Source organism: Schistocerca piceifrons, chromosome 7 (assembly GCF_021461385.2).
Source record: "Schistocerca piceifrons isolate TAMUIC-IGC-003096 chromosome 7, iqSchPice1.1, whole genome shotgun sequence".
Classification (NCBI taxonomy): Eukaryota; Metazoa; Arthropoda; class Insecta; order Orthoptera; family Acrididae; genus Schistocerca; species Schistocerca piceifrons.
The window spans coordinates 453298927-453314758 of NC_060144.1; the positions used below are offsets into that span (position 1 = coordinate 453298927).

Below are 15832 nucleotides of genomic sequence, written 5' to 3' on the forward strand. Positions count from 1 at the left end.
ATTCTTTTCAAACACTTCTTTCCTCCACTTTCTATGATTTTGGAACACTTTCATGAGTTTCTCAGCCTTTGCATGCATTTGCTGTGTAGAAAGAAAAGGGAAGCTCATCTTTTTCCAGAGTTTTACTATTTCTTATGGTATTTTCTTTATACAGTCAGCTCACACTCTGAGTTTTTCATGCAACCCCAAAAATCAACCAATGATGTCTCTGTCCAAAGACTTTTGCACAGAATCTCATTCATGTTCTTTTTCATTTCTAGTATGTTGAGATGGCACTTTTTAGTTGTTGTAAAATTTCTTGTCTATATCTTTCCAGCCAACTCTACTACTGATTTGGAACATTTAGTTTTGAGCAACTTGTTTAAACAATACAATAAAATAAACACTATTGAAATGATAACTGTGGAAGCTCTGCTCCAAATAAATGTAATGTGTTATTTTCCTACACCAAATAAATGAAATTATATTGGGTGTGGGAGATTTTTACATGACCAGACCAAAATAATACTAAAAAAGTAACATATAGGCAATAATTCATCAAATAAACATCAGGAAAGTTAATATTTTGAAAAAAGTTAAAAAGTCATAACATTAATGAACTCTTCCAGTGTTGATACCCACTTCTGTTGTGATTTCTTCAACATTCCCATGGCAATCACCTTGAGTAAGCTCATAAACAGCCAGCTGTTGCCATCTGTGAGACATGGCCTTGGGCATTGAATATGACCCTCATTTACTATACTTTCTTGGTCACTCTTAAATTGACTGACCCAAGTAAACACTAGCTCTGGAACAGTGCAGCATCCTAACTGTGCCTTCATACGAGTTAAAATCTATTGAGGGTTTGACCCCTTCATGGTTTAAAAACTTTATCGTAATATGTTGTGCAACAGATGAAGGAACTGCTTGTATACTAATGACTGTAGTGAAGCCAGAACAGGGTGCAGCAGCAAACCAAGCTGATTCCCCCTCCTTAATACACAGACCTTCAGCCCCTTAATCCATCACACATGGAATTGCTTGCACAGTACACTGGCACAATTACCACTTATATTCGAATCACCCTTGTACTCGGTGCTAATACAAAATCTGTAATTCTATATCAACATTTCATGCACATTTAATAGCTGTTTTCATTTCTATCTGTTCAGGATTTAGTTAAGTTGAATTGTGTTTGGGATTATTACTTGTACAACTTCAACACAGAAGTGGCATTAATTTTTAAATAAGGTACATCTATTAACCTGATATCCATACTGATATCACAGTTTTGTGTTGCAACATCTTACCATTTTATGACTAACTTTTCTTGTTGGATAACACCACCTGAGGAAAGGCGTGACACCTGTTTCTTAATTTATTGTTCCAAAAGTACAAACTCAAATTGTACAGAATATTTTAACAGAATTTTAACATAAGTATGTTTTGTGTGATATTCTGCCATGGCTAATATCATTTTATGACATTTTATAATTAGTCCATAATAAGTACTGTGTGATTTTAATGCACCTTTTTGGAATATTATGTGTTGTACAGTGTGAATCAATAATACCCTTAACACAAAGAATGTAATTATGGGTGTTGTTGACTTCAGACTGCCATTGAACTGTGTGCAATTCTCCACATTCTCTGCAAAGTGACATAACAGTATTCAATTTTTTTCTGTGCTCATTATTTGTTTGTTTGACCAGAATTCTGTTTCAGAAAGGCTATTTTTCACTAACTGAACTGTGTATTTGATATTCCTTCTGTTATCTACAAACTGTATCTTACCAATGAGTTGAATATCTCAAAATGAACATGTCATGTCTGAGTCTTTACATAAAAGTTGTGAGCTGCATTATTAGATTTCTTAATTCCCTAAGATTAAGCCTACTATAACTTACCCTGCATGAAACCTAAAAGAGATCGCGTTGTGCTAGAAAAAAATCGCAAGTTGAGGCGCTGCAGTCGGCACCGGGGCCGGCGGCGCTGCAGGACTCTTTGAGGCTCTTGTGACACCATGTGGCAACAGTGTGGTGATGTGCCGGTGAAGCAGAGACAGCAGCAGCAACAGCAACAGCAGTACTGCTAATGCAGCTCTGTTGGAGGCACCACTCATGCCAACTACTTGGTTGTGTTGCCTCCTGATGGCCACTGTTTGTAGGCGAGTTTCTTTTACAATATTCTTAAACTTCACTTGATTCCAAGTTGCCTGCAATGTTTTGCTGTAGTGCACAACTTAATAAGCCTGTACCAAACCATATAAAATTTCTGAATTAAATTCTACAATTACGTATGCCATAGATCATATTACGTAAATCACATTACTGATATATGCTCCGAATAAGACAGTATTTCTACTCAGTAGCTGTGTCAGTAGATTTTCATTATTTCTTTAAAACGATATCTAAATATATGTTCAAGTTGATCATGGTCACTTCTAAATTTATTCATACCTATAACTGAATGTTAAAAGTAATTTTCTGAAATTTTCTTATAACCTCAACTAATAAATTTCAGAATTTGGTTGCATTGCATGATTTCTTGCTGGTTGCTGAACTGCCTGATTCTTTATTACCTTGTTCCTCCCTGTGGAATACCAATTGCTTTCATTAATATCCTAACTTCAATATTATTTCACACAAGCTGTGTGCGACATTTTGTGAAGAAGTAAACTAAATTGTGGTTGCATGTGTATTTACGTGATGCTGTTATTTAATTAACAAAAACTGAAATAAAAAACTGTCCCTAATACATTTGCAAAGTGATAATATTAATGCTGTAACTTTTGTAAAATAAGAGAACATTTTATATGGAACGTGCATGGATATTAACATAAACTAAATACAATATGCGGATACAGCAGGCCGCTAGTCAGAAACCAGTGTAAAAAATGTGTGGAATAGCTAGTCAGTTAGATTTAAATAACTTGGGAGACTGCACATTGTACTGGAACAGTAAACACATCATAATCAACTTTGTACTCACAGAGATACAAGTTAGAGCAATGTTAATTTTGCTACAATCACAGCACTGTTAGTGAGATTTAGTGTAACTGTTCTGACTGTACATACTAGCTCATGCTTCTGCTTAATAATTAATATACTCATTTTGTGTGCCTCATTTGATAATTTTCATTTTGATTAAAGTCCTGTAGGACAGTAAAATTCCTGCTTTTAATTATAGGTGCTTGAAAAATAATTTCATTATTAGTACTGCTATATTGTCCTGTTGTTTGTAAGTTCTTGGTTATAAAAGTATAGATTTTAGTGTATTTCATCTACAGAAAGATCAGCCTACTTGTACTTAAACAAATTTTATTTAGTGGGAACATTTTGTTGCAACTCCTGAATTCTGCAAAAGCTAAGTTTTAGTTTGAAAACATATTATTATATTTCTATAATTGCTAATTTGTGTCATTTCAGTGTTCACAAAATTGTTGGTTGTATATGATTTATATGACAGATTATTATGACTGATATGTACTTGTATAGCAGTCATGATTAGCTACACCTCATTCTTGCAGCAATGCTCATTACCTATTGCTCAGTAACCTACATAAATCAGAATATTTATATCATACAAATACCACTTTCTATTAATATGAATGTCATCTTTCCTAGTTAGTTTTCATTTATTAAACTATCTAGGCATAGCAAGCATCATATGAAGTTATCTAATAGTAATGTGTCTGTGCATAATTCTCATTTACAAAATATTTTGGTAAAATAAACAGATTTACACATGCCATACATTAAACATGGTACTATGTGTAAAAATTCTTTGAGTACAGTTGGTCAGAAGCCTAAATTGGAATCAACATGTAAATAAATTAGTCATGAGGCCCAGTTCACCATATTTTGAACCTGAAAGTAAGTCCTATTGCATTGACTTGAGAACAAATATACCACTTATTTTGAATACCTCATCTCCCATTGTCTGCCTGTACCTGTGTGGGCAGTGCAGCTGATTGCCATGGGAGGGACCTGGTACTGCCTGGAATTTTTCCTTGTTTGGAGGATTGAAATAATGTGCACTCAGCCTTGTGAGGCCAACTGAGGAGCTACTTGACCGAGTTGTAGCATTTCCAAGCTCAATGAACCCAAAAATGGCCAGGAGGGTGGTATGCTGCTCACATGGTAATGATGTCATTGGCAGAGGATGACACAGCAGTTACTCGGGCTGGTTTTCCCATCTAGAGCCAGAAAATGGAACTACCTCCCATTATCTTTGGGGGCAGTGCAGCCAAAGTAAATAACAAATCTATTTAGCAAAAATGAGCATTCATTGTGGTACATAGATTCCATTATGATGCTAGTCTGAAGCAAGTTGGTGCTACCTCAGTTATGTTGCATAGCTGCTGTGTATGAACACATATCCATTGACCGTCACCTTTACAAGCAGTTGACCAGAAGTTAAGAGAAAAATTTGATTCAACCACATTTATAAAGCTAATCACATTCAAATTAAACAATGGAAATTCCAGGTTTGAATAGCAATGTAAAGAAAAGATAGATTGCTGTTCTCTGTGAAGATGACACATTGAGTTGCAGGCAGGCACAGTGAAAATACACTTGCACATTAGCTTTCAGCCAAAGCCTTCTTCAGAAAAGGAAATACAGAAACACACACACACACACACACACACACACAGACAAACACACATGTTCACACAAGCATGCAGATCTCACAAACATGACTGCTATGTTGAAACGTTGAGTCACAGACAGGCACAACAAAAAGAAGAGTTTCAGCCAGAGCCTTCTTCACAAAAGGAAACACACTGCTATCCCACATGTACAGGAGTGACACTGGCTGTTATACTGTCTAAACTTTGTGCAATGGGCAAGGGACCTGGAAATGTAGCATCTATTTTTGCCAAAATCTGCATCTATTATGAAGTCTTTGTGATTTGAAATTGACTTAAAATAAGTTGTGATTGGGGAGCTGTTTGCCTAGAATGTTTGCTCTTGTGAAAGCTTTGACAGCATTTTTTTTTTCCAAAATGGTCTTTGCTTTCTTCTTTTGGCTCTATTTAAGCTTTCACCAAATGTTGGTTTCTGCTGAGAAGCAGCAGCATTTCCTTCCTGGTGAACAAAGTGTTTCTCTGATTTAAGATGGTTATTGATATTATTTTTCTTTCCCCACCAAATTCATTAATTACTAAATCTACAGAATATAAATGTTAATCATTAGTGAGCATTCGCAGCTGTGCTAACCATACATTACAATACTACACATAGAAAAGAGAAGGTACTTAGAGCAGAAGTAGAACCGAATTAGAAATAGAACCAAACATAACTCTGTTTGCATGTTCAAACAATGGAAACTTCACGTAGGAATAATTAAGACACTAGCATAAAGCTTTTGGCCACAGCCGTCATCAGTAAAAGAGAGACACATACACTTTTGTTAATGAAGACTGTGGCCGAAAGCTTTATGTAAGTCTCTTTTTAATTGTGCCTGTCTGCAACTTGTGTCTTCTTTATGGTAAGTAGCAATCTGTTTGCATGTTACAAAAATGCTTTCAGCATGGTCAAGTTGACAGGTTTTGTTTTTTGGTCACTATAGTGCAGAGTGTAACACTATAAACTGGCAATCAGCATGCAAATGTAAACCAACCAGAATTATTAGCAACAGAAGGAATGCAGTGCAGGTAAATAAGTTCTGCCTTCGTCTCATGATGCACCCAGCCAACTTCCATGTAACCGTGTTCTGTTTTTCTGTGAAAGCAGACTTGACAGGCACTGATAAGGATTGCCAATCCCTTCAAGGGTTACAAGTGGCATAATCGAACTCTGTGATGGACCAGAATTAGTTGCTTCACTCATTGAAAAATAAGAAAAGAAACAATTAACAAAACACAACATAAAACATTCAGTAACGGCTACCACACATTTACATGCTGAGTTGCCAATGTCGTAAAAGTGGTAGTGCAGGCCTGACCTCTACTGGTGTTTGACACAATTACATTTCAAAACACCTGCCACTTAAAACTACCTCATTTAAGTGTCCACTTTATACCAAATTTTGAAGTTTACAAACATATACATTTATTTGTTCAAAAATGCAAGGTCCCACAGCTGAGTTCTGTTTTGCATTATGAGGTGTGTATTTTGTACAAACCAGTCAACTGTCGACAGTTGGTACAGCATCTAGTGCACAGATAAATTGTTGTGTTCCTGCATTTTTAATTTTGCAGACACATTCTTATGCACATTATCTTTCCAAATTGGGCTTTACCAGGTGATGTGTAAGACCTGTACCAAAATTTGGTTACATTTTCGATATTAATATGCAGAAAATAAAGATGTTTCAAACTATATCTGATAAAACTATTTATTTAGATAAAATTCACAATTAATTAGGATTTATTAGGTAATTTCACATTTTGAGGGAGTATTTGCATTTATTGCAAATGTGAATTTTTCAGGGCTCTAACAATGGTTGATATTGCTATGCTATAAGTTGAGGGAAAAGGGTATTAATTAAATCATATGGAAAATAATATAGCAATCTTATTTTTGAACTGATCAGCTTCATCTGTTATGTTGAAATATTTTTCAAATTTCTTGAATCAAAAGTAATTATTTACACTGTATTTCAACTTGTTATGTAGACAGTTGTTATATGCAAACTATATACATAAAAAACATTAATTAAATCAAACAATGAAATGTAACAATATTAGAGAAGGAAAGTTGCTACTCACCATATAGCAGAGATGCTGAGTCATGATAGGCACAAGAAAATGGCTTTAATGGCCGAAAGATATGATTGTATGAATCTTTTTCTTGTGCCTATCACGTTTCAGCATCTCCACTATATGGCGAGTAGTGACTTTCCTTCTCAAACATTAATCAAACAGTGAAGTAAGTGAAGATTATTCACTGTATGGTGAAGGTGTTAAGTCATACTTATAATAAAACTCACCTCTTGACTCCAAGTATTTATTATGTTTCTTTAATCCTTAAGCATTTCAGCATTAAGCCATTTTCAAAGGAACTAAATAAAAAAAGGTCACACATTGAGAAACATATGAGCAATACCAATATGTATACAGAAGAACTTGTACCCACCAAAATTCTATTGATACAAAGTACCACATCAAATTTAAATGTACAGAGTATAAATGCAAACTGGCTTACATATAACCATGGAATGACAAGGGAAACATCTCCACCAGATGGTGTTAACATACAAAGGTGGTATTTTATTACAGTGAATACACATATTCTGCGTTTACAAAAATAATAATTGTACATTTTACAATCACATAGGCACACTACCTTATATGTGTGCACTTGATATGTATAGAAGAACAGAAGACAGGCACGAAGTGGACAGTTTGTTACACAACTACCTTGTGTACAAATTTTGTAAAAATATAAAGAACATGAAAAAATATAAAAACAGCTGTAAACAAAGCCAAAGCAAATGTGTATGAAATGTTAAGTGGGGCTAGTAAGAGTATTTTTTAGTACATCACGTTGCACATTGATACATAGTGCCTCGCACCAGCAGAACCTACATAGTTCCTAGTAACTACCTGAGCAGATTGAAGCAATGCCTAAAAAATGTAGTCAAAGCCTAGCTGTCACTATTTAAGCTCTTGATGTCATAGAATTACTTTCTCAATCATTATAATTGTCTCACTGATGAGATGAACCAGCCATCAGCTTAGCAAACTACATTTACAAAAATGATTTTATGCATTGAATGGTTCACCTTGGTGATGAGACAGCGACCATATGATTGTTGAGAATGTAATCCTATGACAACATGACCTTAAATAGCAACAGCTAGCCTTTGATTCTGTTTATTATTGCTCATCTTAATTTTTAGGCATTGATTCAGATCATTCATGCTGTTATTACAACCAATGTGAGTTCAGTTGGTACAAGGCACGACATACTGAACTGCAACATAATACAATAAAAATTACCCCTAGTGCCTCTCAATTAACATTTCATATATGTTGGCTTAGGACTTGTCTCTAGCTGTTTTTGTATTTGTCATGTTTTTTATATTTTTTATGTAAGTTGCACATAAAATAATTGTATAACAAAAGTCTACTTCATGCAATGTCTTTTGTTCTTCTGTAGACTTTAAGTGCACACTTATACTCTAGTGTTCTCATATGATTGTTAAATATGTGCTTATTATTTTTATAACTGCAGAAAATAATTATCTATTCACTGTAAGTCAATGTGATGTTTGTACAGTAGTGCTACCTGGTGGAGCTGTTTTCCTTATCATTCCATGGCCACACATAAGCCAGTTGGCACTTATCCTTCATATAATTAAATCTGATGCTGTACTTTGTATCAATAGAATTTTGATGACTGCACGTTTTGCTGTGTACATTTTCTGTTCATTTCTGTTCAATTGCTCTTACTCACATGTTTCCCAGTGTAAGCTTTTTCTTCTTCATTTAGCACCTTTAAATATGGCTTAATACTGAAACTTGTTAGGATTAAAGAAATGGAACAAATGCTTGTGGTCAAAGTTGAGTTTGTTATAAGTGCTGAATATGACTGCTATGTCTCACAAAGCTTTTGTGCAAAATGCATTTATTAAGTAGTAGACATCTGCTCAGGCAGGTGCTATTGACAATCAACAGTCAGTTTCACTGCAGCTGTGTGTGTGTGTGTGTGTGTGTGTGTGTGATGTAGTACTTCTAGTAGAGAAAGAGCAAGAGCTCAAAAGCTAGAGTAAATATTGTTTTCTGTTGAGTGTTTATAAGCACCTCACATCTGTCAGTTATAGGTGAGTGAGTACCTTCCCTTTCTGTCATGTATTATGTTCAGCTAACATACATATCTGTGTGGTGTACATGTAGTGGCAAAATAATGTGCTTCAAAACCTGGTCAGTTCTTTAAGCTATTATATTTGTTTACATCCTCATATAAAACATCTTCATGGCTCAAAGTCTTTGTTTGTTTATATTTGTCTATATGACACACATCTGTAGTTGAGTGATTGCCTTTCTTCATTCTTTTTTTTCCACCCTGGACTTTTTGTTATTGTGGTATTTTATGTTTGTTTATAGCTATGGAGTGCAACATCCACCATTTCATTTGTTGCTTCTTTGGTGTGGTGTTCAAGAAATGATAGTTCTTAAACTGCAGTATGTTCACTAACAAAATTGGCTCATCATCATCGTTGCAGTGCGACCTGCAATAACTGTTTGCTGAGTAACCTTCCAATTGATCATACACATGAGTCCATGTTTCATTGTTACTAACAATTACAATGTGGTGAATGTTTCTCCACAAACACTTGCAATAAATTAAGTTTGTTTCTAAGGTACTGTACATACAAGGTGCATTCAAGTTCTAAGGTCTCCGATTTTTTTAATAATTAACTGCTCACCCGAAATCGATGAAACTGGCGTTACTTCTCAACGTAATTGCCCTGCAGACGTACACATTTTTCACAACGCTGACACCATGATTCCATGGCAGTGGCGAAGGCTTCTTTAGGAGTCTGTTTCGACCACTGGAAAATCGCTGAGGCAATAGCGGCACGGCTGGTGAATGTGCGGCCACGGAGAGTGTCTTTCATTGTTGGAAAAAGCCAAAAGTCACTAGGAGCCAGGTCAGGTGAGTAGAGAGCATGAGGAATCACTTCAAAGTTGTTATCATGAAGAAACTGTTGCGTAACGTTAGCTCGATGTGCGGCTGCGTTGTCTTGGTGAAACAGCACACGCGCAGCCCTTCCCGGACGTTTTTGTTGCAGTGCGGGAAGGAATTTGTTCTTCAAAACATTTTCGTAGGATGCACCTGTTACCATAGTGCCCTTTGGAACACAATGGGTAAGGATTACACCCTCGCTGTCCCAGAACATGGACACCATCATTTTTTCAGCACTGGCAGTTACCCAAAATTTTTTTGTGGCGGTGAATCTGTGTGCTTCCATTGAGCTGACTGGCGCTTTGTTTCTGGATTGAAAAATGGCATCCATGTCTCATCCATTGTCACAACCAACGAAAAGAAAGTCCCATTCATGCTGTCGTTGCGCGTCAACATTGCTTGGCAACATGCCACACAGGCAGCCATGTGGTCGTCCGTCAGCATTCGTGGCACCCACCTGGATGGCACTTTTCGCATTTTCAGGTCGTCATGCAGGATTGTGTGCACAGAACCCACAGAAATGCCAACTCTGGAGACAATCTGTTCAACAGTCACTTGGCGATCCCCCAAAACAATTCTCTCCACTTTCTCGATTATGTCGTCAGACCAGCTTGTGCGAGCCCGAGGTTGTTTCGGTTTGTTGTCACATGATGTTCTGCCTTCATTAAACTGTCACACCCACAAACGCACTTTCGACACATCCATAACTCCATCACCACATGTCTCCTTCAACTATCGATGAATTTCAATTGGTTTTACACCACGCAAATTCAGAAAACGAATGATTGCACGCTGTTCAAGTAAGGAAAACGTCGCCATTTTAAGTATTTAAAACAGTTCTCATTCTCGCCGCTGGGGGTAAAATTCCATCTGCCATACGGTGCTGCCATCTCTGGGATGTATTGACAATGAACGCGGCCTCATTTTAAAGCAATGCATATGTTTCTATCTCTTTCCAGTCCGGAGAAAAAAAATCGGAGGCTGTAGAACTTGAATGCACCTCGTACAAATACAGCATCCTGTATCATATTATTCTTGCTTATTGACTAATCATTCTCCAGGAGTCAAACTAACTAGAGAATCTTAAATGAACTAAGTGTTAACACATATATAAGAAAACTAACAAAAGTGTACTAAGCTCAAAAATCCTAAGCAAAATTCACTTGTAGGGGTTTAATTACTGAATAAAGAATGTATCACTGTAAAATCAATTGAAATTATTGCTTTTGCTCCATATTTATAACTGAACAGTATTTATTTGTGATTACCAGTATGTAATTGCAATGACAATGTTTCAGGTGATGCCTGTGTGGACACCTTAAAACACTGCAGTGACTACAAGATGCAGTGTAATCGTTTTTGGGTAATTAAGACAAAATGTTGCTACACATGTTCACTCAGGTAGCACAGACATTAATTTATTGTGAAAGTGTGTGTGTGTGTATGTGTACGTGTGTTTGTGTTTTATGCTGCCAAAAAGATTTTGATCTGATATTTCCAAGACTCAAAGGAGCATTTATGAATGGAGAGAAAGACAAGTGAAAACAGGTTACAAAGAACTAATGTACCCTGATAACTGATGTGATTCTTTAGAAATAAGTACTTGCCAATGCAGTGTTGTGTCAGATATTCTTTCACAACCACTTCACAAAAAAATGTGAAGTTATCTATATTGAAACTGCCATCCAAAAACCTCATAATATTGTACATAGTGATTAAAATCAAAAATGTAAATGATAAATATTTCATATTGAAACTGCATAGCACCTCCTGTGTGTGTACAATTGTTATTTCATTAACAATATTGTGATAAAAAGAAATCATCAGAATATTGGAATGTATGATACTTCAAAGCAGTGAAATACTAGCCATGTTCCTGTACAGACTGTGTGACAAATGCCATATATATCTCCCTGGCCACTAATATTTCAAAAAAGTTTGTTAACAGTGTCTCCCAGTACACTGCCTATTATTACTGTTGTGTATTATGATTTCATGCAGAAGTCATCTATTTTCATTCCATGACTGTTACAATGTTTTTTTGTTACATATGTATATTGGATTTTGTTATGACAATTCCATTCCACATATTAGTGAATTAGTTAATATTCCAACATGACTGTTAAATATTCATGAAAATAACTGTTACAGAATAACTCTTATCGTATTCTTGTTCTGTAAAAACTGTCACAGACAGACATTACTTGCAATTATTGTTTGCTATACATGTTATTCCCCTACTCTGATTAAAAACCAATAGCCATTTTTCTTTGCAGTAAACCATTCAGTGTTCGTCACTTAGTATACTTTATTTCATATGTTCCAATCTCTATTTTCTGATTATTACAGAACTTTATATTTACAGTTATTATTTTTTAAGCCTATATATTATGTCTACTGTCATGCAGATCTTTGACTCAAAAGCATTTTTTAAATGTTTTGTTTTCTGTTGGAAATTAGAACTTGATTTTGTAATTGTGCTATTATCTTGCTGCATTCTTTGAAAAGAAGAATACCACTTACAGATCAAGCTTCATAACTATTGCTTAGTTGGTGTACTCCATATATATATATCTACCAGCGCTTTCCCGTTTGGTAAGTCATGGAATCTTTGTTTTTAATATATTTTTCCCATGTGGAATGTTTCTTTCTATTTTATATATATATATAATAGAGGTAAACATTCCACGTGGGAAAAATATATCTAAAAACAAAGATGATGTGACTTACCAAACGAAAGTGCTGGCAGGTCAATAGACACACAAACATACACACAAAATTCAAGCTTTCACAACCAACGGTTGCTTCATCAGGAAAGAGGGAAGGAGAGGGAAAGACAAAAGGATGTGGGTTTCAAGGAAGAGGGTAAGGAGTCATTCCAATCCCGGGAGTGGAAAGACTTACCTTAGCGGGAAAAAAGGACAGGTATACACTCGCACACACACCCATATCCAAACGCACATACACGGACACAAGCAGACATTTCAATGGGTGTGTGTGCGAGTGTATACCTGTCCTTTTTTCCCCCTAAGGTACGTCTTTCCGCTCCCAGGATTGGAATGACTCCTTACCCTCTGCCTTAAAACCCACATCCTTTCGTCTTTCCCTCTCTTTCCCTCTTTCCTGATGAAGCAACCGTTGGTTGTGAAAGCTTGAATTTTGTGTGTATGTTTGTGTTTGTTTGTGTGTCTATCGACCTGCCAGTGCTTTTGTTTGGTAAGTCACATCATCTTTGTTTTTATATATGTATATATATAATGACCAAACATCAATCCAATTATCACTAAAAGTTATATTTAGGTTTCCCTACAATGAACTATCCACTCTCACTTTGGATTCTTGACAACTTATTCAATTTTTTCATCTTCTGTTGTTCAAACAAATACTTGCCAGTGTGCTAACTTCTCAGGATCCATTCATTAATTCATTCATTCACACACCAATTTCTATAAAACTCATCACGGAGGGGGGCTTTCAAATATGTGGAAAGAGTCCAGTTTGTATAAAAGGAGAAAACAGCCATTAAAAGCTACTTCAATAAAGTATACTGACTCTTAAGTTCCTTTTTTTATGCTTGTATAATATAGGAGTGTGAAAAGGTTCCAAAAATATACAACTGTGTGGTGACAACCACTGAGCTCTGGAGACTGACTGTCTCAGGCTGTGTTCATGTGTGAGATTCTCACATGTTGGCATTTTACTGAAGTGAAACACTAATATTATTACACAGTATTTCTATTGGATCCTGTTCAAGTGTTTATTGACTACTAAATTCATATGAGTAGATCTCCCACATGCTTCTGAATAACTTAATACCTTCCAAGTGAATGTCTTTCATACCATCATCTTTTAAGCCTAGCATGCACCTTATAACAGCTAATTATTTGCACACGGATTTCCAGCTTGGGTGCTGTTTTTCTTGGCTAGTAGGTCTCCACCACTTACTTGTCAAAAGAGATGGAAAATGCTATCAAACACTATTACAAAATCTGCATTTGCTACAGCTTCTTCCTGTTCTCATCACATATAATATGTTGGAAGGGGGGACTGCAAGTGTATGTGTGTCGTTCAAATTATATTCAGTATTTTTGCAGGGGAGTAATCTAATCCCCTGAAGTATATTCGTGTTTTTCGATACTTGCACCATGAAGGAACATAGCCATACAAGTTACAGTTTCAATTTATTTGACACGTAGCCATCAAATGAAACTATATTTTCGTATAACTGTATTACATATAGTATTTTTGAGATGTCTTATATTAGGTGGGATCAAACCTAAGACAGCAACAAGATGTATACAGTGAACAGAGTATTAAATTGCTTTGTTACACATGTGCCATTATCTATTATAACAGTTCATAACTTGAAAATCAGCCTTTCATCTACACTAAGTAGTTTCCATGCAGGGGCACCGCCATTACACGGGTGAAGTTACTATACAATAGTGACATATTAGTGACACACACACAAAATCTGTCAAATAAGAAAATATGATCATGATGGTGGTCTTCATAAAAGGACAAATTAAGTGGCAACATGTTCCTGAAAAACATTACTCAATCAGAAAAAAAAAAATACTGAAGAACTGTTTAACTGAAAATCAAGTAGGAAATACCAATTTCTGTTAAGTTTCCTGGCTTTTGATACATAGGCATAAGGTGGAGAATGAATTTTACACATCTTCACTGCATACTAATATGATTTTAATACTTTGCAGATAATTATTTGTCATGGAACTATGAATTGTACTAGGAATCATGTCTGTGTTTTCTAAATGGCTGTGGATTTTCTAATTAACAACACTATAAAAGGATGAACATTTGTGCTAATTTTGCTGACAAAATGTATTAAAGATAGGAAGCAATATGAATTAACTGATTTCTGCTGCTTGTGGTGGAGAATTTAATTTTGCACACAGAAATATAGTCATGTACTTCATACAAGATATTTCTTTCTTCAGCGCCATGTATCATGAGAGATCTTTTGTACATTCACAACAGAGCCATTGTTTGGAAATACTTTTAAAGGCTAATGTAAGGTACTTTGTCAGTTGCATTTTTTTTTTTTTTTTAACTAGGGAGCAAATTTATTTTTGCTGTATTCAAAGAACAACAATTATATTCCAATAAAAATAATGTATCACTGCCAGTTTGTACAGCTATTTATTTATTTAATTGTACACCAGTTGTATCTCAGCAAACAATATGTTGTGGTACCAGAACATTAAAAGTATACCATGAATATAACTGAATCTGAGTACTCAGTGTGGATGCTCTTAAAATTATTAAATGACAATTCTTATTATTATTTATTTTCAAATTTTTGATTCCTCTGAGTCTGAAATTCATATTTTGTATACTGAATCATTAGCTATGAGATTTTAGTTACATGCTATTGCATGATACAGAAGGTATTCTTTTTTTTAAAAAAAAAGGAAAACAGAAAAACTTGGTGCTATTAATGCTAAGAGGCTTTAAAGCATAAGTGCAAATGGTTTGAATATTGGATGTTCATTTATTTGTGGAATGAATAAATTATATTTTCCTAATGAGGATATGCTCATTATAACCATAGTTATTCCAATCAGAAGTACTGCTGTAACTGTAGTACTGACACCTAAAATATTTATGTACATACCTCATGTTTGCTTTGTAGCTTTTGGGCAAATGATAAATTACACTGCCTATAATGTGTATGTTTTTAACATCCACACAGCATCTAGTCCCATGACTGAAATATTTTAGTGTATTGTACAGGTTATGGATTCCATGAACCACATTTATTTCATTTTCAAATATCTTATAGATAGTGGGGCACACTTTTCAACACTACTTTTAAATTTGGAACCCCCTTTTTTGTATATAATTTTTGTACGATGGAAAATGTGAAACTTCCCTTTTACAATAATAATTATATATTTCATGACAATAATTTATTTATATAAAGTTGTAAAACTTTGTTAATTTCTTGTATACTTGTGATTACTGAAATATTTGTAAAATATGTACAATTTAAAATGTAGAAAATAAGAACATTGCTTGTAATTTGGCAGATCATTAATTTTGTCAGTATTCTTCAGTGCAGTATTGTTCACCATATTGTTTAACTGTGCCATAATGGCAGTAATAAAGATATATGCCAAATAATGTCTCATTGAATTATTAACTATTCTCGCTCTCCACTCTTATGAGGTTATGTACATTGTAGTCCATAT

At 35.1% G+C, this 15832-nt stretch overlaps 1 protein-coding gene across 1 annotated transcript in view; it reads left to right on the plus strand.

Annotated features, from left to right (window-relative positions):
• LOC124805111 (A disintegrin and metalloproteinase with thrombospondin motifs 7-like) overlaps positions 1-11845 on the plus strand; it is a 267102-nt gene extending 255257 nt beyond the window's left edge. The window contains exon 16 of the mRNA XM_047265562.1: positions 10916-11845. Coding sequence (XP_047121518.1) covers positions 10916-11022 — 107 coding nt within the window. The 3' untranslated portion in view covers positions 11023-11845. The remainder of the gene's footprint in view (positions 1-10915) is intronic.
• Positions 11846-15832: the final 3987 nt, after the last annotated feature.